The following is a 25,929-nucleotide window of genomic DNA, read 5'->3' on the forward strand; positions in this document are numbered from 1 at the left end:
GACTTAGAAGTGGAGTTGCTGGATACGGTAATTCTATATTCAGATTATTAAATGGCTATCATCTCATCACAAATCACCCAACAGTAAGTCTTTTCAAACAAGATAAAGATTTTTTTAACAAAAAAAATTGTTTAATTTTCTATACTGATATTTGTACAACTGTAAACTTAAGGAATCATCCAATACTTGTATAAATCTGGGGGAATAGTTAATAAGCACCTTCAGTGGGTTCCAACAGTTTAAGAATTAACCATTTGACACTGTTAGAATGAATCTAGTAAAATGAATAAAAGTTATAAAAACTATACAAAATCATAACAAACATTTGATATAGAGGGCTTGATATGGAATGATAAATACATTAAAAAAAAAGCAAAACTAATTCAGGGAGCTGGGCTGGATAAAAGACCCATGTATCCCCAAATCATGTGATTTGGGAGGATATATTTGGCTCTCACAACAAACTCCAATTATCCAGGGAAAGGCTCTTTCCCCATCCAGGCACCACCACGTTGCTGAAGCAGATGAGGACAGTGTGGGGAGGAGGGGTGGGCGGGGAGGGATGAGCTCGCTGAGCTTTGCAGATAAGGGCAAGGATCTCTGGCCCAGGGAGAAAAACAAGCAAATTCTTCCATGTCCTCAAGTGTAAGCGTTCTTTGGCAAAAGGTACATTTCCTCTTTGGGATTATTAAGGAGCTTTTCTCGTTGCTGTTGTTAAATAGCCCTCTCTACTCTTTCCTCTTGACCAATCTCTGTGAGACCTTTCCGCTGTGCCTTCGCTACTCCCTTACCCTAACCTTTCCTGACTCACACCTGAAGTCCAGCTTTCAATTAAAAATTCCTGTTATTTTGCAACTCTGGGAAACAGCTGATAAAAGGTAACATTAGCTACTCATCTGGCCTGGAGATGTTTTTAAACATATCAACATGACAGATGGCCGTGGTCCCTTTAATGACACCAATGAGCAATCAAGGGTCTGGGTCAGGGGTATAAATACAGGATCTGGTCCTCTTCGATGAGAAGACCGCCAGCAAGACCATGAGCAGAGGGAGAGACAAAGGAGAAGTGAGCTCATGGTGACTGGCGGTCAGCTCTCACAAGGGTGGGAGAGTGGGGAAGGTCTGCGGGGAGGTCATCAACTTGGGGGAGGCATACCAGCCCCCAGCTATGCCTAAAGTGAGGGAGGGGGGATCGGTGCCAGCCACGGGGCCAGGCCACTCAAGAGACCAGATGCTGGGATCCAAGTGCTTTGTGCAAAGAGGAATACGTTGGTTACCATTGATGTAACTTAAGTAAGCACTTCCAAACAATCCTTACCCTCAAACACCTGACTCCACACCTTGAAATTCCTACCACCAGATACTCTTTTGACTGAAGGCTTTGCTTACCAGAGGCTACTGCTGAAATGCCAGTCACTTATCTGGGAGGGGCTTCTCCTCATGGCCCACAAGTGTCCACGCAGCCCTAAGACAGGGTGGGTTTTGAATAAGGGGCAAGGTTTGCTCACTGTGATGGGGGCCTAGGGCAGGATGCAGGTGGGACAGAACTCAGGGAAAAACCAGGGGTGTGGGGAGGGAAATCAGAGCACCGAGGGCAAAGAGGGGGAGGGTTAACGCCCTCCTTCATTCACAGCCTCACCTCGGTGGCCCTGGCTGGTGTGTCAGGGAGATAACAGGATGGCAGGTGTGTCAGAGTGAGGCTGAGCTCATAATGCCACGGAGATGGCAGTTCAGGCCTGGGGAGGCTCCGCTCACCACTGGGGTGCAAAGTTGGGGAAAGGTTCCAGAGCACTGGGATGGGCATATAGTCCTCCCTCGGGAGGGTTTTCTGTGTGCAGGGGAAGAGGCTTTCCCATTCTGGAAGCCCAGGGCATATGTTTTGGGGGACAGTGAAGGGAACACTGTTGGGGCTCAGGCTGGGTAGGACCTGGGCGTGGTGGCCACCAGGTCAGAGAGTTTTCAGTCTGGACCCTTTCAAGCAGGGTGTTGAATATGTCCAGAGGGAATAAGACACTCTCGTCTTCATTTCCGCTCAATACAGTCAACCCCCAGCGTGTTGTCGGGGCAACGGCAGGTCCTGCTTCCGGGGGTGGCCAAGCAGAGGTGGGTGCAGCCACCATTGTTCACTGAGCAGTAGTTGTGACCTGGAAAAGGCAGAAATCAGCTCAACTGCCCCCTGAGAGAGCAGCCCCCCTATGAGCCCCCTTTTTGGTTTCCAGGGGGCCAAGCACGTGGCTGCTGCAGGAACAGGGAATCCTCACTAGGATTTGCCAGGTGGGCAAGACTATCATTTCACGGTTCCTGAGCCAGGGACCATGCAGATTTGGCACCAAAGCTGCTGAACGGGACCCGGGAAGGCTTCTCTGGTTCAGATTATAACACGGAGCTGGGATTTCCAAGCACAAAGTGTGCAGTGTCTCTCTTGTACCCTCAGCTTTGCACCAGGCTGGCGGGTAGGGGGTGCGGTGGTGGGAAGCCGGGGAGGACGAGCTCGGGGAGAGCAGGTTCTGGAGCCGGGCTGCCCAGCTCAGCCCCAGCCGTGCCTCTGTGAGCCCGTGGCTTGGGCTTTTCCTATGCATGAAATGGGCACAAGCCTGGTGCCCGCCTCGGGGGGCTGCTACGAGGACGAGGGAACGAAGGAGCACCCGGCCTGAGCATGTAGGGCTGCCGTGTGTGAGGCACCCGGCTCTGGCACAAAGTTCCCTGGGCGCGTTCGGGACTGTTAGGAGCAGCGATGAGTACGGTGGCTGGGGGGCCACACGGACGGACTTTTAAAGTAGGAGAGATGATAACACGGATGTTCCTGTTTGGAACCCTAAGACCACTTACTTCTAGACCAGCCCGAGATGCACGCTTTCCCTTCCCCGGTCCACCGTCCCAGCCTCGTCCCCTAGAGTTTTCCACTTGGCTCAGCCACTAAATAATGAAGACCCATGATGGAAGGGACCGAGTCTCCCCTGCCCCGTGGTCAGGGCTGCAAGGGGCCAGACAGGTAAGTGGCCAGGGCTGTGGGCTTGCAGGCCAGGGCCCTCCCAGCCCCTGAATAGGAAGAACCCGCGTGGGTTACCTTGAGGACACTGAGACAGGGCCGTTGTGACTCCGTAGAGCCGGGTCTGCTTGAGGGGCTGGAAGGTATCGGCCTCTTTGGAAATCGCAAGATCTACGGTGACCACGGAATTCCTGCAGAACACCAAAAGGCGGAAGGTAAAGGCACATCTGCTGGCTCGAACCTTCTGTCTTCTGTGGTTTGGGGGACACACCGGAGGCCACACAGGGACACACTGGCCTGAGCTCCTCCCAGCCATCCCCCCTCCTCCTCTTGCGGAGGGACAAGCCTGCGTCTCTCTGGCTGCTTAAAAAGGGACAAAGGTTAGCAAAGCTCTCCCCTCAGCTCTAAACTCCAAGCTGGGGAAATGGCTTTCTCTCCAGATGGCCCTGGCTGCAGCCACTGGCGTGGTCTGACCCCTCCTTTGTGCAGGAAGGGGTGGGCGAGCAGGGGCTGTGGGAACACTGCAGTTTTAGAAGCGAAAGGAAGTAGGGGCATGGCGGGGGCATGGGGCCCACCCGCCGGGGGACCCCGGGCCAGCTCGTGGGGACAGAACAGACAAGCTCCAGAAGTCTGAAGAGGTGCCCATGCAGGAGCAAACAGACGAATAAACGGCACCTCCTGCCCCCAAGGCGCCCTCAGCCCCCGAACTCCTTCACCGTCCTCTCCTGACAACTGGAAGGGCAAGGCAGAGGGCGGGCATCTCTGGATGCTGGAAGGTCATGCTAAGAGTTCCCCCAGGGAAGGCTTGGCCTCCCAGAGACAGGGTGGCAGGGGAGGCTCCCCACCCCCCACTGACATACGTCTTCCAGTCTGTGTAATACAGATGCTTCCCGTAGCTGGTGACCGCAAAAGGGTACTGGAGCCCTTCGAGAACCTTGCGTCGTCCCGACTGGCCGGGCTTCAGACACTCCATCCGACTGGTGCCTGTGCGGAGCGAAAACAAGGCATTCATTGTGTACCCGAGAAACGGCCCCTTTGTGTCAAGATGAGTAAGGAGGGCAAGGGTGAGAGGAGTCAGCACGATGATGACAGATCCTGGAGAACACATGTGACCTGCTCTTCTTGACAGTGGAAAGCTTTCTCTCTGCCCTGGTCAATCCCCACCTCTACGGGGGGTTGCGGGGGGAGCACCCAGATCTGGTTCTGATGTTGGCTGGAGCCAAGGGGCCTTTCCGTGCTCCCACCCACTCCTGGAGTGCCTGGGGACATGGTAGGACTGATGACACCCCCCAGCTCTCACTCAAGTCCCTGCCCCCTAAAGCCTCCCTCAGAGCCCCTGCACCGGACACAAGATGCCCTCCTCGCAGCACCCCCCCACCATGGCAGCTGACAGTGCTGCGAACAGTGCAGGAGCTCCACAGACACGTGGGGGACGGCTGACTTTGCTCCCCTATGGAGCACCCGCCCACATCCCTTGCCTGAGGGACACCCCAGGGCCAGGGCGGAAAGCAGGACCAAACGCTTTTCTCTTCCTTGGCTCCAAGTCCTGCCTGAGCCCCGAGGGACAGATTCGAGCGAGAGCAATGTAAGTCATGAATTGCGTAACAGATAACACTAGGATGAGGACACGCTCCAGGGGTCAGCACACTTTTTCTCCAAGGGCCAGATGGTAATTAAGTTAGGTTTTGTGGGCCAAGAGGCAAAATTGAGGACACAGCGGAGGCATTTATGTAACCTCTTAAAATGTAACATTGAAAAATGTAAAAACCATTTATAAGACCCGGGTGGTACCAAAGCAGATGGCAGGCTAGACCCGGCTAGAGGTGCTAACCCCTGACGCAGAAGACTGAGAACTCGCCCTAGACAGTGAGCGTCAAGCCTAGAGAAACAATACGTTGCAGAGCAAAGATGGGAAGCAATTCTTGGTGGGGGGGCGGGGAGTAATAGAGCTCTCTCACACCGTCTTCCCCGTTACAGACACCAGCCCACAGTGGGTAAGAATAAATGTTTAAAGAAAAATAAAGCACTGTTCCAACCCCAGGAGTCAGGCCTGGGGCTTTTGGTCACCTGCGTCCACCCAGCAGAGCTGAGACGAGTAGGCATCGAACGCCAGCCCGTTAGGCAAGCCCAGGTCCTCCTGCACGAGAACCCTCCGGTTCGTGCCGTCCATGTATGAAGTTTCAATTTTGGGCCTATCTCTGTTCCAGTCCGTCCAGTACAGATTCCTAGAAGAGGAAAAGGAAGGGAAAGAGGCAGGGGAGTAACGACGGTGGGGGAGACGTTTACGAAAGCAGGTTTAAAAGAAACCACAACGAAGACATTAGCAGACATTCAAACACGGGATGGCGAAAACGGTCTGGAGGCGGTAAGACAGGTCCTTTGCAAGGAGACTTGGATTTGGCTCTTTGTTTGGATTTGGATACTCTGTTACCGGTGACTTCCCTTCCCTTCAACACAACTGACATGTTCCATCTCATGTTAATCTGGTTAAAGCAGTTCAAAAATAGAGCCCAAAACAGAACACCACAACCGAGACAAACATGTGGGAGTTCCTGTCTGCTGTCCCTACACAGGGTGGCACAGCACCGGCCACCAGGGAGGTGGCCACAGGGCCACAGAACTAGGGATGCGGCCTCGCAGGGAAGGGATCAAAGTGTGAAGGCACGGAGGGGCCTTGTGTGTAAGATTCAGAGCTTGCTGTAGGGAGCAAGAGAGAAAGCATCGATGGGATGACAAAACCCGGGAAGGGTCTTCTGGGGGTCCATGGTGTGTCGGCCTGAGCCCCAGGGATATCCACGCTGCTTGATACCCTTCCGGGGTTGGTACAACTCAGGTACTGATCCACATTCAACTCAAAGGGAAATAACCAACTTCTGAGCTGCTGACTTACGGAGCCCCTTCCTAAAAGACTTAGAGGTGGAGCATGGGGTCAAGTCCATAGTGGAGGGGAACAGGGATCAATGTCCTGGCATTTCCCCGTGCATATCTCTAAGCCACCTACTGGGACTTGTTCGTCCTGTGAGGCCTTCATGTCCGGAGAGCAGTGCCAGAGTTAGAGACTGACGCTTGAAACTATATTAAAGAGCAGCAGCAAATGGACTAGACGCGCCCAGATTTCCACCACATTACCCCTGCACGGAGTCGGTCACGATGCCTCTGGGATTCACCAGGTCGGTGTCAAACAGCACCCGGCGCTGGGTGCCATCCAGCTTTGCAACTTCTATTCTGTCCAAGTGAGAATCTGTCCAGAAAATGTTGCGGCCAAGATGGTCAAGGGCGATGCCTTCTGGACTTCCAAGATCTAGAACCAAACACAGGACACTTCTGGGTTTTTTTCAGCAGGTGGGATTTGGTTTTTCTGATTACTTGGTGTTATTTCACGCAGTGTTCAATCCTTGGACTTTGGGAAAACAAAAGGGAATGTGGAATGCTCGCTGTGATAAGTTAACCAGCATTCAAAGTGATGAATTAAAAAATGTCGCTCGGGCGCCTGGGTGGCTCAGTGGGTGAAAGCCTCTGCTTTCGGCTCAGGTCATGATCCCAGGGTCCTGGGGTCGAGCCCTACATCGGGCTCTCTGCTCAGTGGGGAGCCTGTTTCCTCCTCTCTCTCTGCCTGCCTCTCTGCCTACTTGTGATCTCTGTCTGTCAAATAAATAAAATCTTTTAAAAAATAAATAAATAAAAATTTAAAAATGTCGCTCATTGACTTGGCAGACATCTACCCTGGGTACCACGTTGGGAACCAAGCCCGCTATCACACCTCAGCTGTGGCCCTGGCTTCCAGGAGCTTGCAAGCTCTCGTAATTCAGACGGAGTTCTGGTTTTATGGGAACGTGGAGGCGGACACCGGACTCAGCCTGGGGAGACCCAGGAAGGATTTCTAGGGGAGGTGACACGTGAAGCTGGCTCCCAAAGGACTAGTAGGAGTTTGCCAGGCAAAGATCCTAGATGAGGGCTGCCAGACAGAGGGACCAGCACATAAGTATAAAGGAAGACTGGGCACAGCTTGAAGTGGACTATATGTACTTGTGGGTGGCTGGAGTCCATGGGGGTGGGAGAACTGCCAGAGATGGAACAAAACAGATTTGCCTTAGTCATTAGTTATTGGGGGAAAAGGGTCACCTCAGAGAAGTAATAGCAAGAAATCATAGCTTGTTATTTCTTTTCTGCAAGTATTAGAAGTACAAAGAAGGGGTGTCCGTGATCACAAGTAACACTCCCAGAGTCCTTACTAGCTTGTCAGTGACTGACTTTCCAGTCAGGGTTGCCACACAACAAGCCAGCTGTGGTACGAGCCTTCAGTGCCCGTCTAACCTCACCACAAGTTCCAGGCTGCACTGATTCCCTGACGATGTAGAAAAGCAAATTAAACATTAGATCCCAATCCAGGGTTTCTGGGGTAAGTAAGGATTCTGTCCTCTTACTGATTTGAGAGCTAAAGGTCACTTGGTACGGCTGGAAGCCAACAGGGGAAGAGGTCAAGGATGGAGCTACCCTAACCCAAGGAATCCAGGTCGGAGGAAATCCTCCCCCAGCATCTGAGGAATCACGTGCTCCTTCGTCAGTGTGTAAGTGGTTCAGACCCTCAGCTCTCTCACAGCAGCCTTCCCTCGGTGCCTAACATGACCTTGACTGTGGACGTTGGAAACACCAAAGCCCCAGCCCCTGGAAAGAACCCCTGCCAGGGCAAGTTTATTAAGAATGAGGAACAGCCCTTGAACAAGGTTTTTATCATTCAAACCAGAAGTAGAGATCTGTGAGGTATTACAATATTTCCCATATCCCTAGAGGAGAAGGGGCAGCGAGTCTGACCTCTGCAGACCTCTTGTGTCTTTCAGACAAAAACCAGAATAAATCATTCTGGGGTATATCTGGGATGAGCACGTCCTCTGCCAGTGACACTGCAGAGTGTGTGGTGCACTCAGACACAAAGAAGAGTCAGGGGGAAAGGCTGTTCAATGGCATTATTTCACAAGACACCCAGGGGCACCCAGAAACCCCGTGTCATTCTGTCTCCTTATGAACAGCTCTGGTCCCGACTTCAAACCCAAGAGCAATCAAACTTCCTCCTCCAACCAGGAAAATACTTCTTCTTCTTCTTCATATTTTATTTATTTATTTGACAGAAAGATACAGTGAGACACAGAACACAAGCAGGAGAAGTAGGAGAGAGAGAAGCAGACTCCCCATGAGTAGGGAGCTGGACATGGGACTCGATCCCAGGACCCTGGGACCCAGGCCTGAGCCAAAGGCAGTCATTTAACCAACTGAGCCACTCAGATATACCTGGGAAAATACTTCCTTTTGAACTATCATGCCAAAGAAGGGTCTGGAAAACCTCATCCTTTACTGTGCAATCAGGGCAAGAGGGCAAGACAGCAAGGCAGTATTTTCTGTACTGCTTACATTAAGAGGGAACAGATTACGAGACTTATTAAAGATATTTGGTTAGTTTAACTCAAGGAAGGAGAGAGATGCTTAGCATTCGGACAGCATGAAATAAAGAAGAGCTCCCCATTCTACCTTCACTCACTAGCGAGGCACCAACCTGTCCTGACATGGAAATTTCTTTCTCTCTTTTTAAATAAAAGAAAATTTATCCCCAGTGATCTTTCCTCTACAAAGGTCACATTCTACTTTCATTCTTTATTTTCACAGTGGACTTCTGCCTGGAATGTTTCTTACTGAGTTTAAAGCTTTCTTGGATGATTATCAGTTCCAGAAGCAACAGGAAATAGCAGTGATGACCTACTCCCCCTTCCACTGGGTTCTCAAGTCAAACCAAAGATAACAGCAACATTTTTAACAGAGAGAGAGAGAGAAGACACAAAAAGGCATTTTCAAAATTCTGCTCATTAAGCCAAACCATGAAAACTGGCAGACATCATTTAAGCAGCACCCTGACTTCTAGAAAAGGATGTGGGATCTATGTCCGAAGCTAGACGTGTTTAACTCAACCTCAGCTTGATTCCTGCTCCTGCTGCATCAGCTTTTGTGAAGGAGCCAAGGAAGGAAAAAAACAAAACAGAACAAAACAAAAGAAACTGCCACACAGGCTGTTCCACAGACATGGGGACCCTTCCAGAATATCAATTTTTACAGAGATATTAAATTGGAAATTAGGAAAGCAACATTCAGCCCCAAGTTGAAAGAAATACCAAATGAGGCTCAAACATTTTGAAGGTGTGTCTTCGATTTGAGTGCTCTAGAGAGGAAGCGAGACTGATGTTATACAAGACCTATCACTGGCATGACAGCGTCTTTTGATTGAAAATACCTGCAAGTCAGCTGATGAGTTACTGATTTAGCAATATGTGACATTTGACCTTTTCAGTAAAGGGGAATTTATACAGGTCCTTGGGTCTTTATAATCTTGATAAAACATATCCACATAAAATAGTCATGACTTGTTGAAAGTAGACATTACAACAACACACAGAGTCCTTGACTTAAATCGACCTCTATAAGTTAAGGAATCGAGGTTAAGTGTTGAGGGGTGGGCTGTGCCAAAGTGTTATGCGCTGTGTTATCAGTGATGCAACTAAAACTGGAAGGATACCTGTGAAAGCTCAGCCTGCTCTGCTGTACTCAGTCACAGGCAGTCTGAGCAAGTGCCATGGGGAGTAAAGGAAAAAAGGCGCCCCTACCGTGATGTCACAGGTTTAAGTGATAACTTCTGACTTGAAAACTGTCTTGGGAAGAGACAACTATCAGGGATAATGTTTGCCAATATGCTTGTAATCCTCCCTACTTTATGACGCAGCTCCCTAATGGAGCATATACCATAAGGCAGACATTCTGAGAATCAATTCTAGGCTCAACAGCCAGTTTTAATTTTATTCTTCTTAGGCCGGCAACAAATCCTAGATAAGGTGTTCACGATTTCATGATGAGTCCTTGGAGGGCTTTTTAGAGAAGGCTGGAAAGGGTGGTGTTGAGGCCAAGAACCCAGCCCCACTCAAATCCCTATATCCTGTATGCAACCACACACCCCTTCTGCTCTTCCCCAAGAGCCACTTGGGCTGCCAGAAGCCTAACCAAGAAGAGAGAGTGGTGTTTGCTTGCCCACCTTGTCGAATGATGGTGGTTGGCTCTCCACCATGCAGACTGGCTCTCCCAATGGAAGGCTCACTGATGTCGGTCCAGTAAACCATCTTGTCCACACAGTCGAAGGCCAGTCCAATGATGACTTTATCCTGGAAGTACAGACAGCATAAAAATGGCCCACTCACTAGCATCTGAGTCACCAACGATGGTGGGAATCTTTCACGCGCTTACAGGCACCTGGACAACTTTTTTTTTTTTTTTAAAGATTTTATTTATTTATTTGACAGACAGTGAGAGAGAGACAGGGAGGAAGAGAACGAGCACAAGCCCGAGGTGGGACAGAAGGAGAGGGAGAAGCAGACTCTCCACTGAGTAGGGAGCCCAACGTGTGGCTTGATCCCAGGACCCTGGGATCATGACCTGAGCTGAAGGCAGGTGCCCAACTGACTGAGCCACCCAGGTGCCCCATGGACACCTTTTTTTAATGAAGTCTCTTCAAGTCTTTAGTCTACTTAAAAATGTTTATTATTGAGGTGTAGGAGTTCTTTATGTAGTTCGGATGAAAATCTTTTGCATTATACATATATATGTGTGTGTGTGTGTAGGTGTATATATATTTCCACTCATTATGTAGTTTGTTTTCTCACTTTGTTTTTGTTTTGTTTTATTTTCATTTTCTTAATAGCGTTCTTCAAAAACAAAAGTTTAAAATATTTATTTAGATTTATTATTGTTTCTCTTATGACTAATGCTTTTTATATACCATCTAAGAGATTTTTACCTACCTAAAGATCTTTTAAAAAAAAGACACAAATAGGGCACCTGGTTGGCTCAGTCGGTTAAGTGTTTGCCTTCGGCTCAGATCATGGTCTCCAGGTCCTTGAATTGAGCCCTGAAGTGGGTTCCCTGCTCATCGGGGTGTCTGCTTCCCTCTGTGCCCCCCTCCTCTGCTCATGCACTCGCTCTTTCTTTCTCTCTCTCTTTTGTGCACATGTGCATACACACTCTCTCTCTCTGAAATAAATAAAATCTTTTAAAAAAAGACAGAAATATTGGAAAGGAAGAGGTGAAACCACTCTAAGACAATTTGATGGTTTTTGTAGAAAATCCTGGGGAATCTATAAAACTATCGTAACTACCAACTGAATTCAGTCCAAGGTTGCAGGGCACAAGGTCAATATAAAATGGTATTTCTACATAGTAGCAAAAAGTAAGGAATGTTTATAATAGCACCAAAAAAATAGCACGGAAATATTTAAGAACAAATATTTTTAAATATGTAATATACTATACTGAATATTATAAAACATCACAGAATGAAAATAAGGAGACTCAAATAAATGAAGAGAAAAATTAGTCTAATGGATTGTAAGGTTTAATATCGCTAAGATATCATTTTTTTCCTAAACAGAGTTAGAGACTCAGTGCCATCGAGATCAAAATCCCAGCAGGCTTTTTCCCCCCTTTGGTAGAAACAAGCTTACTCTAAAATATCTATGGAAATGCAAAGTGAATATATAAAGAAATCCTACCACTCTGTAACAACAAGCCAGCCAGCTACGAAATGGGCAAAGGATACGAGTAGACATTTTTCCAAAGAAGACACACGAATGGTCCATAAGTACATGAGAACATGAGACTATCCCTCATTAGAGAAACACAAATCAAAACCACAATGAGACCCCACTTCACTCATATTAGGATGGCTACTATTAAAAACCAGAAGATAGTAAGTGTTGACAAGAAGGTTGAGAAATTGGAATCTTTGTACTCTGCCGGCAGAAATGGAAAATGGTGCAGCTACTAAGGAAAACAGTATGGCAGTTCCTCAAAAAATTTTTAAAAATCTGCAGAATTACCATATGATTTGGAAATTCCAGGCCTGGTTTATGGTCAAAAAGAGAGAGAGCAGGGACTTGAACAGAAATGTGTACACCCGTGTTCACACCAGCATTGCTCACGACAGCCAACGGGTGGAAGTGACCCAAGTGTCCATCGATGAAGAATGCATGAACCAAGTGTGCTCAGTCTGTGCCACGAATATTATTCAGCTTAAGGAGGAAGGAAATTAGGAGCGCCTGGGTGGCTCAGTGGGTTAAACCTCTGCCTTCAGCTCAGGTCATGATCCCAGGGTCCTGGGATTGAGCCCCGCATCGGGCTCTCTGCTCAGCAGGGAGCCTGCCTCTCTGCCTCCCTGTGATCTCTGTCTGTCAAATAAATAAATAAAATCTTTAAAAAAAAAAAAAAAAGGGGAAGGAAATTCCGACACCTGCCACACCATGGACGGATGGATAAATACCATAGGATTCCGAATGCATGAGGCACAGTAGAGGAGTCAAATCCATAGAGACAACAAGTAGACTCATGGCTGGTGAAGGATGGGGCTATTATTTAATGGGGACAGTGTTTCTGTGGGATGAGGGGTGGATGGGGGTGTCGGTTGCGTCATCGCAGTAAAGCAGTGAAAACGGTAAAACTACACCAAAGACACATACATTAAAAGAACTCGGTGAACGTCAATCCCGCTGTTTCAGGGCCCTCCCCTCCACTCGTCCTACCTCAGTGTTTTGCTTTTCACAGCCTCACTTGACATTGGGGCTCTGCCTTTGTCTTGGGCGACCATGACTGTCACAGGGGCTCAACCCCCTCCTGCACCCTGAGCACGTGCACCAGAGGACACGAAGAAAGAATGATGATTGCCCTGAAGAGATTTATGCTTCCGAGAGGCAGCAGAAGAACACAACGATCACTTATTCATTCTGCAAACAGTCCCCACGTGCCAAGCACTGTTTTGGCTCTAGGACCCAGCAGTGGGAAACAGGCATGTCCGTGACAGAGACAGCCGTTGCTGGTCTCGGGAGCTTCCTTCCTAGTGGGAACAGATTCATCAGATACAGACATGTATGTTGTTGTATAACGTATCCAGCAGTGCTAAGGTAAAGACAAAGCAGGACAGGGAGACAGCAGTGTGGACACAGCCAGGACAGCTTCCCAGAGAGGTGCCATGCCAACAGAAGTGGGATGAGGCGAGGCACGGAACTGCACAAGTGCCGAGGAGGGTGAGGACTCCAGGCAGGGGGACGGTAAGTGCAAAGGCCCAGAGATGGGGATGTGTGTGGTGTGTCTCGGACCAGACAGAAGGCTGGACGGCTGAAGCTGGTGGGGGCCAGGGGTGGACGGTGACAGGGGATGGGGTGCGAGAAGTGGCTGGGGGCCATGGGAAGAACTGGGTTTTATTCCGGGTGAAGGGAGAATCCATCAGAGGGTTTTGTGTAGAGCAGGAATATGATCGGAATAGTCGGGTCAAGGCTAATGACAACAGGTTTTGAGAAAAGCCTCTTCACTCCTTATGGGACTTGAGGGTCCCCCTCAACCCTGGCAACCCTGACCGAGTTGTGCCGGAAGCCCCCAGGTCTCAGGCCGGATTTCTTGCCGAGGGGGCGGTCACGATGGCAGATGAAACTAAATGGCTTTTCAGAAGCGTCCAACCCCGGAGAGCCTGGGGGGGGGGCTCAGTGGGTTAAGCATCTGCCTTTGGCTCATGTCATGATCCCAGGGTCCTGGGATCAAGCCCCACATTGGGCTCCCAGCTCAGCGGTGAGTCTGCTTCTCCCTCTACACCACCCCATCTGGCGTGTGCTTGTTCTCTCTCTCTTGCAAAAATAGATAAATAAAATCTTTAAAAAAAAAAAAAAAAAAAAAAAAAGCATCCAACCTTGAACAGACAAAAGTCTCCTGCTCATAAAATGCATCTTTGATGCTTTGAAAAGCTCAAAGCTGAAGGCTGTTTTTGCCTCGGGGCAGATACGAGGCTCTAGAGCTGATGTGCCAAACCTGAGCCACCGCACTAATTCGGCACGGCAAGGTGGGACCTGGGAGAGGCACCCAGATGAGACACCAACTCCTGTGACGCCCCACGCAAGGGGTCAGACGCCACGGTGGTCTCCGAAAGGCCTTCCTGCTTCTGCCTCATCCCCTCCTGGATGGGCGAGCAGCTCAAGTGGCCCCATCCAGAGATGGCAACTGGGGTCCCATGGAAATCACGAGGCTCCCAAGTCCAGGGGTCAAGGCCTGGGGCTGGTCTAACGACCCCGGGCTTGATTTTCCAGGTCCCTGAAGCCGGCTGTCGCGCAGGGCGGTTAGCCAGCACTCACTGGGGCATGCAGCAGCGTCCTGGCTTCCGTCTTCTGCAAGCTGCTTCCTTCCAGGGGGAGGCGCTCGATCTTCCCTGTCTGAGCGAAGAGTAAGTGGGTCCCAGGTGGCAGGGGGATCACAGCCGTAGGAACGGAGGGTCCTTGGTGAATCGGGGGAGCCACTGTACTCAAACCTGGGTGGCAAGAGAGGTCAGTGAGCAAGGCCTGCGTGCAGTAGGAACACACATACCAATGCACACGCGTGGGCGCACACACGCACACACGCCCGGGGTCACGCCACCTTCATGGCACCACAAACGGCACAACCACACAATGCTCACTGTACCTTTAAAAACACGAGGAGTGGAAAGACCACAGAGGGCATTTGTGAAGATGATAAGGCAAGGCCTGAGGTTCATATTAAAGGTCACGTGGAAAGGGAAAACAAAGCAAGGGCTTAGCCTTCCCTTAGGAACAGAAATACTGTAACCACTCCTACCCTGCTTCGGACACATGAACCAAAAGGACAGCAAGAACAACCCCCCCAGGACCCCTGCCCCCAGGCAGCTCACACCCCAGGGGAAGGTGCTGGGTTTCCCCAGGCTGGAGGGGCTCTCAGAGCAAGCTGGCCCTGCTCACCCCCGTGGACCCAGCCCCGTGAGCAGACACACAGCCCACCCGGCCTTTCAGGAACAGAACACGGGTCAGGGGTCCGCTCTTCCCGAGAGTCAGCCTCGCCTCCTAAGTGCTGCCCCTGTAGCCGGCATGACTCCTGACTCCCCGCCAGGACGAGAGAATGTCCTGAGGAGGGACAGGCTGCCCCAGCTACAGGTTGGGGGCCCGGACATGGGCCTTCCAGGGCTCGGGCTCTGGCTCAGGTTCTCTGACCAGAGAGAGCTGGACGGTCCTCACTGGGGCCGTTTCCCCTTCTTTTCCCTGCCCGCCTATCTTGCCCACTGCACCCAGTCAGTGACATGAACCAGACTGGCTGACCTCTTCTATCTCTGGAATCCATCCCTCCTCTCCAAACTCCCTGCCAGCCTGCCGGCTGGTCATTCGCTCGCCTGTTAGGCACCTGTCAGGGCCACTCACTCCAGCTTAGCTTCTACCCGTCAGCCGCTGTATTTCTAAAACCCGAACCTGGTTGCATCAATGTCTATTCAAGACCCTCCCCAGGCTCCCAGCTGCCCTCGGGATCAAGTCCAGGCCCTCTGCTGGGCATCCAAGGCCCTCCCCCAGGCTCCCCTCCTCTCTCTTGACCTCTCATTCTGCACCTGCTGCCTGAATCAGGCCCCTCAACCCCAGCCCCCCCAGAGCTCCTGCCTTTGCCTCTGCTTGGTAACCTATTGGCTCTGCAACACCTTCCCCAACTGGCCCACTGCCCACATAAGCCTCTGGGTTTCTCGGTGAGCTCCTCTCCCTGCCCTGCCCTGCCCCTGTTCACCTGTCCCACCAGGTTCTGAGGGGCCAACGCTATGACTTACCCCTCTGGACCCCCAGGCACTGGTCCCAGCATTGGAAGCTCAGTTAATGCTGAGCTGAATTAAGACCACTCCCTACTCACTTGGCCTCTTAGCAGCTTTGCAAAAATAGCTGGTCACTAGCTGAATTGAGAATGGAGATTCAAGGACTGATTGTGTTTGATTTTGATTACGTGCAACAATGACCATCTCCTCCATCCGAGACAGAAGCAGGATTGTAGAGCTGGGATCCATCCTAGAGAGAGGCTGAGAGGTCCCAAGCAGCATAGACCCACTGGCCTCACACTCCCCGACCCTGCTCCTGGCCCCGCACCTCCCAGTGAAGGCCTTCCACAAAGCACGCAGCTGGAAGCCCAGGCGGCCACTGCACGGAGTGTGCCCTGGGGGACCCACAGTACACATACCCTGTGCTACCCACGCAGGATGGCTGCAGCGGGACCCGCCAGCATTTGTACACAACAGGCGTGCAGAGAGGAAGAGAACAGGTATGGGGGGTGGTGGGGATAGAGAGATGGAGGGGGTGGGTGCATGACCAGGGAGACAGAGAAGAGAGGTGCAGAGGGCAGAAAGGGAGGGGTCCGGGCTGGGAGAGCAGTGCAGGATTTAGGGTAGACAGAACGTGCCGCCTGTGCCCTGGGCAAGACCCCCAGCGATGCTCAAAGGCACTGGGACTCTGGTCTCTGAGGCCCTTCTCAGACCCAAGCCCAGTGCAGTGCTGCCCTCCGACTTACATGGGGGCCTCATCCCGGGCCTGGTCCTGGTGCCCTCCAGCTCCCGGCCATCACGATCCACGCACCAGCACTGGCCTGTGCTGCCGTGGCACTGGGTAGGCACGTAGTGCCCATGCTCGTCACACTCAGGGACAAACAGGCCGGGCCGCTGTGGGACCATCACCCCCACTGCCCCGAGGATGTGTTCTCTCTCCAGTTGGCATCGGGTTTTCTCCATTTCTGCAAGAGACAAGCACAGGGGAGGCGGTCAGCTGGGTCGCCGGGCAGGAGCCCCATGGCGGACGCAGACCCATGAAAACTGATCATTGGGTTTTGTGTTGTTCACTTTCTAAAATTTAAAATATCATGTTATTTAACGGATGTCACTGTCAAGAAGATGATATTTACATTTTCTTTTCTCTCCTATACGATTTGTTTTCAGTGTGTAAACACTGAGGCAAAACGGACAGAACATAACATTCATTATTTCGAAGTGAGCCCTTCGGTGCCATTTAGTACAGTCATGATACGACATCGAACCACTACCTCTATGGGATTCTGATCCACCGTCCTTGGCTCCAAAGGAAAGCTCACACCTAGAAGCAGCATGCTCTCCACTCCCACCTCCTCCCCGCCCCTGGCAGCCAGCAACCTGCATTCTGTCTCCATGGATTGCCTCTCCTGGACATTTCCTATAAATGTGACACGTACGGTCATGCATACGGCGCATGACCGGTTGTGCCTGGTCGCTCTCACTCGGCAGGTTTTCGGGGTTCACAGTGTAGGATCCAGCAGTGTATCATTTCCTTTTATGCCTGAACAGTGTTCCACGGGATGGCTAGACCACATCTTGTTTATCCATTCATCACTTGGTGGGCATCACAGAAATTTGTTTTAAGAGACTTCGTTTCTTTGTATTTCTTTAAGAGAAATTCACCCTTTGTATCATCTCAAGCTTCTTGATTATCCACGCTGACTCGAGATCAAAGATTTGGGAGACCAAACACCCCAGGGCACATTTTCCAAATCCGTGCTTTCCTTTCAAAGATGACCTTGTGTTTGGCAGGAAACATGGCCTTTTAACCATGCAACTAGGATCCCCAGGTAAGGAAATCCTTCTCTATCTGTGGGAAATGGCCTAGAATCAACGATCCGCCAGTACTCAGAGCTGTAGCTAGTTCCACACTGGCTGGAGGGCGGCCACACCTCTGCAGTTGTGGCATGGAAGCAACCAAATTTAATACGTAAATGAATGAGAGTTCCAATAAAACTTTATTTACAAAAACAGACAGTGGGCCAGATTTGGCCTGTGGGGATGGTAGCTATCAACCTGTACTCTAGGGCATTACTAGTTATGTTAGGGAGAAATTTTATATAAATATGCTCATTCACATATGAATACGTGTTAACTAATATAATGTATTAGTAATAAGATACATTGTAACATAATAGATAATAATCTGTTTCACAGAACTTTGTGTCTGAAAAGTGTTTTCGACTCTCCGTTCCACCATTTTTGGTGTTATCTTGGGCACGTCCGCAATGCTGGATGTGCCACACTCCTCACCATAGGACCATGATGGCGCCAGTAACTAATCTCATGCGTTATTGTGAGGAGTAAGGGAAATATGACGGGACAACACGTACAGACAGAATTTGAAATTCCACACTCAAATGTTCATTTGTCACTGCAACATGGCCTCTATGGTGATATTGTGTGCGTGTTGCCAGCAAATATTTAAAGTACCTTCTGTCTATGCTGCCAGTTCTCACACTAGTCTGCTTCATGGGGCTGCTCCCATGGTCAGAAGCAGTGAGTGAGGCCAGGAAAGTGTGTGCTGAACCTGGCAAGGGAAAGAGCTTTCCCTTTTGTCCTGGGGGCTAATACTAAAAAACAAACAAACAAACAACATATTTGATGTAGGAAGAGCCAAGCGAAGATACAAAGAAGCCATCTGCTTGAGAATAAGATACTGGGTTTTGTTGGCTCTTGCATGTAGAATTTGTTCCTTCCTCAGTATCTTGCACGTACACAGGGTTTGCAAGTTTCCCGTATCAACTGTCTCCATTCACACGTGTTTCATTTAATTCTCTACCAGAACGGTATGCAACAGGCAACTCCATTTTTATACCACACGAGAGAGCCAAGGCTCAGGCTGGTAAGGGGGTTCCCAGGCCACAGCACTAGGAAAGGGCTCAGCGCAAGCTAGAACCTGGGTCATTGGATTCCTGGCTCAGCCCCTCTGTATCCACAAGCCCAGAGCCCAGAACAGCTCATGAACACCAGACATGTTATGTCATCGGTGATATATACAAGCGAGCTTAATGCACACACTGAAATTATCTGTGGCCCACAGACTCAGTTTCCTTCTTTTTTTTTTTTATAAAGATTTTATCTATTTATTAGACAGATCCCAGGTAGGCAGAGAGGCAGGCAGAGAGAGAGAGGAGGAAGCAGGCTCCCGGCTGAGCAGACAGATGCGGGGCTCGATCCTAGGACCCTGGGATCATGACCTGAGTGAAAGGCAGAGGCTTTAACCCACTGAGTCACCCAGGTGCCCCCAGACTCAGTTTCCTTCCACCGGCGTCTGTATATGGTGCTGCTGTTCCAACTAGAGAACAGGACTGGTGTTGAGCGTGTGCTGTCGACAACACCTAACTTTTAAGGAAGTAGGGGTGACTCCATTTTATGTGGCTGACAGTTTTGTGTTGACATGGTGTTTGGCCAACACACAGAGTCTCAAGTGATCTACAATTTATAGAGGAACTTTTAAGTTGCTGTATCTTGAACTTACAAAGAGGAGGAGAAAACTACCAATTGGGACTCAGGATATGGAATTTCAAGTGTGTTTACGGAAAGCTGCGATGTCACTGGGTTTCCTGGGATGGCTTCCCAGCCCGGCTAGCAGGAGCAGCCCCAGTGGGAGCCCCCTGCTGAGGGTCTCAGCCCTCCATGGGGAATTTTCCATTGCGGGCGGCCGGATGGGAGGGGTAATAAAGACACATTTCCTGGCCCTTTTCCTGCCTGATAAAATGACAACTCGGGCAAGATTCTTTTTACTCATCTGCTCTGAGCAAGCAGTCAAGACCCGATATTTATCCAGGGATGAGCAGGAAGTCTGGGGTGACTTTCTCAAGGTTGGGGACAAAGAAAATGAGAGAAAAATGATAAAGAGAAATAGGGGGGGAAAAGCACCTTTTAAATCTCTTCTTGCATTTCATTTCCTGGCCTGATTAAATTGCTTTCTCCGTGTTAATCCAAAATAAGTAACTAGTGTAGTCTCTGATATACTCGGGGTGGAGGAACTCGTTTTGGGGGCGCCTTCCTTATGTATCCTCTTCCCGTCTACTCTGCCCCAACCAGGGGCCAGCTACTCCTAGGGGCTCTTTCCCGCACATGGATTTATCTATAATAAAAATAATCTAACACCAGAGACCACAGGAATTTTTTTTAAAGGTCTTACTCAATTTTGAGAAAAACTGCCATAGAAAATTCTCTTACATAAGGAGTTCAAGGAACTTTTTGTAAACCAAAAAATTATTCAGGCCTCATGTTCTTTGTTTATAAAACAAAGGAGATGAATTATAGAATTTCTAGAGCCCTTCCAGCTCTCACTGGGAAATTCAAGTTTTCTAACACTGGGTTTGTTTGAAGCAAAGTGCACCGGGAAACAAACGAAAAGACACAAACAAAAAGTGTCCATTAAATTGTTTCTCAGTTTTCCTTAAGTTGTATTATCCTAAATGTTTTCATCTTTCCTTGAAGCCCTGCTCTCTGATCTCCTGAATTCCTCTGTGTCTAAAGATGTGTACTGTGTCTGCTGGTGCAACACATTGGTAAGCGTGATGGGTGCCGAGCATGAAGAGACATAATCCAACGTCGGCAGGCGTGGTATGTGCCCTTAAGGACCAGGCTTCATGACTCTAGCCAGGACTTTGTAGATGCCTCTTTGATCTGCTACTAATCCAGTCTCTTACTTTCCAACACTCTAGACAATTGCATTCCCCCAGACAAGGCTGGCGGCTGTGGTAGGCAGCCTCCAAGATGGCCCCAGTCTCCTGCATCCTGGCATTCTCATATTAGGCAATTCCCTTTCAGACTGTCCGAGGGTTGCCCTGTGACTAAGAGTATCACAAGTGACAGCCTTTCACTTCCCAGATGAGGTTACAAAAGACTGGCTTCCATCTTGGATGTACTCGCGCTCTCTCTCTTACCACCTGCTCTGGAGGAAGCCAGCTGCCAGGTCTTGAAGTCACTGAGGCAGCCCTGTGAGAGACCCAGGCCGTGAGGACCTGCAGTTCTCAGTCCGGCGGCCTGTGAGGCGCAGGGGCTTGCCAGCAACCACATGGATCCCTCAGCCCCTGGTGAACCTCATTGAAGACCAGAGCCCCAGCGAACGTCTTGACGACAATCCAATGAGAGACCCTAAACCAAGACCACCCAGCTAAGCTGCCCCTGAGTTCCTGACCCTCAGAGCTGTGAGATAACAAGTATTTATGTCTTCAGCTGCTAACTCTGGGGATCCTTTATTACAATACAATAGATAACTACCATTAACCCTTGAGCAACACAGGTCTGAACTGTGGGTTTGTTTTTTTTTAAGATTGATTTATTGAGAGAGAGAGATTAGGGGAGGGACTGGAAGAGAGAGAAAATGCACGAGTGGTGGAGAGGGGCAGAGGGAAAGGGAAAATCTCAAGCAGACTCAGCTAAACGTGGAGATCGACGCAGGGATCGACCCTGCGACCTTGAGATCATGACCTGACCTGAAACCAAGAGTCGGACGCTTAACCAACTGAGTCATGCTGGCACCCTGAACTGTGGATTTTTTTTTTTTTACTATATTTTCTCTTCCTTATGATTTTCTTAATAACATTTTCTTTCCTCTAGCTCACTTTATAGTTGGAATACAATATATAAGACATATATAACATACCAACTATGTGTTCATTGATTGTTTATGTTATTAGTAAGGCTTCCGGTCAACAGTAGGCTATGAGTAGTGAAGTTTTGGGGCAGTCAAAAGTTATACACAGATTTTCAACTGTTCATGTCTGCAGGGGGGGGGGGCACAAGTCAGTGCCCCTAACCCCACATTGTTCAAGAGTCAACTGTAATATGGTGGCCCTCAAACTTTCTGCCCATGACCCACAGAAATACACTTCACTCAGCAACTCCACCCACACACACCCCCACACACACACTTATGCACGTGCACACATACTCATCCACACATAGAGACGAGCATCATTTCACCAAACAGCACTTTTTCCTACTATGCACACTCTACCTACTTGGTTGTTTTCCTGATTGTTTTCTGTTCTATTCCGTTGAAAAGGAAAGATGATAGCAGTCTGCTGAACTGATGCCACAGTCCACACACAGGTTGTGGGCAAGAGTGCAGAGGCGCAGGGGGGACAAATCCGAGTTTCTTGTCTTGCTTGTCATCGGGTGACACTGCTGTAGCCGTGACCTTAAGTGTGGCTGACTCACCCTCAAAGCCAGTTTAGTTTGATTTTTTTAAAAACTTGTCCCCACTGTATACAGTAGGACCAAGCTAAGTGCTGACTGTTTGATTCCCTGTACCTCACTGTGCTTGGCAATAGGAGTTGGGATGACACACATATTATTTTTCTCTCTGTTAATATTTCACAGAATATTTTAGTCAAAGTTTAGAAAAATATGATGAAAACCTGTGTTCATTTTCCAGCTGAAAAAAAAATTAGAAATACAAAGGCGGGGTGCCTGGGTGGCTCAGTGGGTTAAAGCCTCTGCCTTTGGCTCAGGTCATGATCTCAGGGTCCTGGGATCGAGCCCCGCATTGGGCTCTCTGCTCAGCAGGGAGCCTGCTTCCTCCTCTCTCTCTGCCTGCCTCTCTGCCTACTTGTGATCTCTGTCTGTCACATAAATAAAATCTTTAAAAAAAAGAAAAGAAAAAAGAAGAAAAAAAAGAAATACAAAGGCAGCCCCTGTGTAGCCCTCCTCGGTCCCAACCTCCTCTCTCTCACCGCGTAGGCAACCTTGAGCCCCGATTTTTGTTTTTCATTCCTATATATGCATTTTGTAGCTTTCTTACATATGTATACACACATGGCTTTATTTTCATAGTGTTATATTTTACATAAACGGCATCATGCTGTATATATCCGTCACTTTTTTCCTGTTTACCATGTTTTTGAGAATTACCCGTTGATTCTGGATCACTTATTTTAACTGCTGTACATTATTTCATTGTAGTAATTGTACCAAAACTCACTGGTCCAGCCCTCCTGTTGACAATCATTTGGTTTGCTGTTGTCGTTGTTACCAGCGATACTCAACGAACACTCACGTACGTTTCTAGCGCACTCCTCTCTTGACGACATAACTATATGCTGAATTTCTTGAGAGAACGGGATTGAGTCCATCAGCAATCCTAGCAGATAGCTCTGATTGGTTTTGTCCTTGTCCCATCTTCCTATCCCAGCCTGCAGGTCTAAATTTGTTTCTGTTTCGTTAACAGAGCCTTAGGGAAGGGGCAAGGAGTGAGGTTAAAAATAAAAAACAAAAACCAAAAAATGAAACATCTGCTGCTTCTTGAACTGGCAATATGAAGCAAGCCTAAGGAAATAATGAGCGTTCGTCATTTTTAGTAGCTGCTGGAATGTTTGACTGAGATTATCACAAATTCTTCTGTACATAACCTGCTTATCAGAATCTATGGGCAGCGAGATGGTTTTTACCCACAACTTCAAGAATAAAAGATTGGCTCTGCCTCGGTTCATCTTGGCTGCGGGTTGGGAAACATTTCCTGTCAAGGGCCGAGTGGCAGAGATTTTAGGCTTTGTATGCCTCATAGTCTTGGCCACAACTACTGAACTCAGCCTGTGTCAAATGAAAGAAGCCATTGGCTCTACATAAGCTAACGAGCATGGCTGTTCTCCAATAAAACTTCATTTACAAAAACAGGAGCTGGGCCAATTTTGACGTGCAAATGACAGGACGCAGATCCTTGTTCTAATCAGAAGAAAACAATGTAGATGAGAAACATACAGTATTATATGTTCAAATTTTAACCTTAAATTTATTATTTTTCTTTTTGATGGGCGACTGTCCTAAAAACTGGTCACACCTAGCCCTGTTGGGAGTGTGGAAAATAAATACTTTCCTACACTGCTAGTAGGAGGGGAGACTGGTGACGGGAAGCACCGTCATGGGCCACGTCCTCCACTGGATATTGGGGACATAGGAATAAAACGCATATGCAGGGCGCCTGGGTGGCTCCGTGGGTTAACCCTTTGCCTTTGGCTCAGGTCATGATCTCAGGGTCCTGGGATTGAGCCCTGCATTGGGCTCTCAGCTCAGCAGGGAGCCTGCCTACCCCCTCTCTCTGCCTCTCTGCCTACTTGTGATCTCTGTCAAATAAATAAATAAAATCTTTAAAAAAAAAAAGTAAAACGCATATGCAGCCTACACTCACAGGCTAGTGTAGATAGGCATTGAAATAGTTACTAATTGCTTAACAAGGTGGTGGTAAAATGGATATTTTGTTGAAACATTATATAATTGTGCATATACAGGACATAGTTACAGTGGCATAAATACGTCTGGCAGTAACAGCGGCAATAATTACAAATAAGTAACCACATGACTCCAGGCTGAGGCGTCCGGTATATTCTTGATCTCATGACAGAACAGCGTGTGGTTCCGGGGACTGAATCCGGGCTGGAGTCCATCCGACAGAACTGGGTTTGGGTCTTGGTTCCAGCACTTACTACCAGTGGGAACTTGATTACACCTTTATCTTTTTCAGCATCAGGATCCTCGGTGTAAATGGAGATTGTAACTGTGTTCATTTTAAAAAGACGATTATGAGGCACCATCGGTTAAGCATCAGATTCTTGATTTTGGGTCCGTCATGATCTCAGGGTCATGAGCTCGAGCCTCTCGTCAGGCTCCGGCTGGGCGTGGAGTCTGCTTGGGATTCTCTCTCCTTTGCCCCTTCCCTCGCCCCTCCCCCAGTTGCCCTCTCTCGGAAAAAGATCACGAACATCACGTGAAATGGTACAGGTGAGGCACCTACACAAACAGCCGTCAATTACAGGTATTCGTTCGGCAGCACCTGCGGAGGCCTCCTACCTTCCCAGACCGGCTCCAGATAGGGACCTAGGACTATCATTATCTTTACTGTCTAATGAGACGCCACGCAAGCCTCAGGTCACCAGGTCACTTCAGAAACCACACAGTCAGGTGTCATAGGTAGCCATGTGGACAGTTCTGTTAGGGTCTTTAGCCAGCATCTTCCCCCAGTGATGGCCCTTTGCCCCTGCTCCCCACCGAGCTCTATTCCCTACGACTCCCAGGAAGCTGGGATGGCTTAATTTTATGTGTGAACTTGGCTGGACCGCAGGGTAGAGATATGCTAGATATCTGGTCAAACACTGTAGGTCTTTCCGTGAGGACATTTTGGATGAGATCATCCTTTAACTTCATGGACTGAGGAAAGCAGATGGGCCTCATCTAATCAGTGGAAGGCTAGACTAGAACACAAAGGCTGGCCCTTCCCTGAGTAAGAGAGAATCCATCCTTCCCAACGATCAATGACCTGGGACACCAGCTTTTCTCTGCCTTCACACTCAGATGGAAACATGGGCTGTCCTGGGCCTCCAGTTCGCTAACTGCAGATCTTGGACTCGCAAGGCTTTATAATTGGGAAAACCAATTCCTTATAATCTCTTTATAACACACACGTGCATGCACACACACACATCCTATTAGCTCTGTTTCTCTGGAGAACCCTGACTAGTACAGAGCATTTTTACCCTGAACTGCTTGCTCAAGTTACAAGGATGCCCAGACTCGAGGTCACCAGTATAGTTATGTTCTGCGTGGTACCCCCTAGCGTTGTGCAGTGCACAACCAGTTGTACACTGCAGCTGTGCTCTCGTCTCCCACCTTAACATCCCTTAAGACTCTCCATACAGACTCCAACTTCCCTACCTTAGCGCTTCTCCCAGGGCCATGTGCTCAGTAGCAGAAACATGGCAAGGCCTACCAGTTCCGAGTGTCTCCAATACCTTACCTCCGGGCACACAATGGAAGCCATCTCCATGATAACCAGGTTTGCACTGGCACTTGAAGGAGCCTGGAGTGTTGTAGCAGAAGGCGTCGGGGTGACATCGGGTTGACTGACACTCATCCACATCTGCAAAACAGCCACAAGCCCAGGGGACAGTGAAATTTCTTCTGGAATTCATCGTTGACACAGTAATTTAAACCACTTGCTCAACTCTGGGGGACTCTGTTACTGATCTGGGAATAGCGATTTAAAATTTACAAAACGTGACTCATCAAAACACTAGCTCTCTAAATTCTATCCAGTGTATTTATAAATGTGTTTCACTCCAACGCTAGTGTTTTCATGGAAAATCAAGCATGAAAAATGAAAACAGAGAAGTTTCATTTGCATTATAAAATGAGTCTGCTCATCACAAGAGAGGGTTTCAAAAACCTCGGAGAGTTTGGAGACATCATTAAGGGTGGAGAGAAAAACCTCAGAGATAAGAGAAAATTCATGTGTTCAGTAATG

The 25,929-nt window shown here is 48.9% G+C and overlaps 1 protein-coding gene across 1 annotated transcript in view; it reads right to left on the reverse strand.

The window, feature by feature from the left end:
• Positions 1 to 109: 109 nt before the first annotated feature.
• NID1 (nidogen 1) overlaps positions 110 to 25,929 on the reverse strand; it is an 81,419-nt gene continuing 55,599 nt past the window's right edge. Inside the window, exons 12-20 of the mRNA XM_047702070.1 lie at positions 25,423 to 25,545; positions 16,382 to 16,600; positions 14,191 to 14,363; positions 10,059 to 10,185; positions 6,119 to 6,290; positions 5,057 to 5,214; positions 3,850 to 3,973; positions 3,068 to 3,180; positions 110 to 2,144 (exon numbers count right to left, since the gene is read on the reverse strand). Coding sequence (XP_047558026.1) covers positions 2,023 to 2,144; positions 3,068 to 3,180; positions 3,850 to 3,973; positions 5,057 to 5,214; positions 6,119 to 6,290; positions 10,059 to 10,185; positions 14,191 to 14,363; positions 16,382 to 16,600; positions 25,423 to 25,545 — 1,331 coding nt within the window. The 3' untranslated portion in view covers positions 110 to 2,022. The remainder of the gene's footprint in view (positions 2,145 to 3,067; positions 3,181 to 3,849; positions 3,974 to 5,056; positions 5,215 to 6,118; positions 6,291 to 10,058; positions 10,186 to 14,190; positions 14,364 to 16,381; positions 16,601 to 25,422; positions 25,546 to 25,929) is intronic.

Source organism: Lutra lutra, chromosome 14, assembly GCF_902655055.1.
Source record: "Lutra lutra chromosome 14, mLutLut1.2, whole genome shotgun sequence".
Taxonomy (NCBI): domain Eukaryota; kingdom Metazoa; phylum Chordata; class Mammalia; order Carnivora; family Mustelidae; genus Lutra; species Lutra lutra.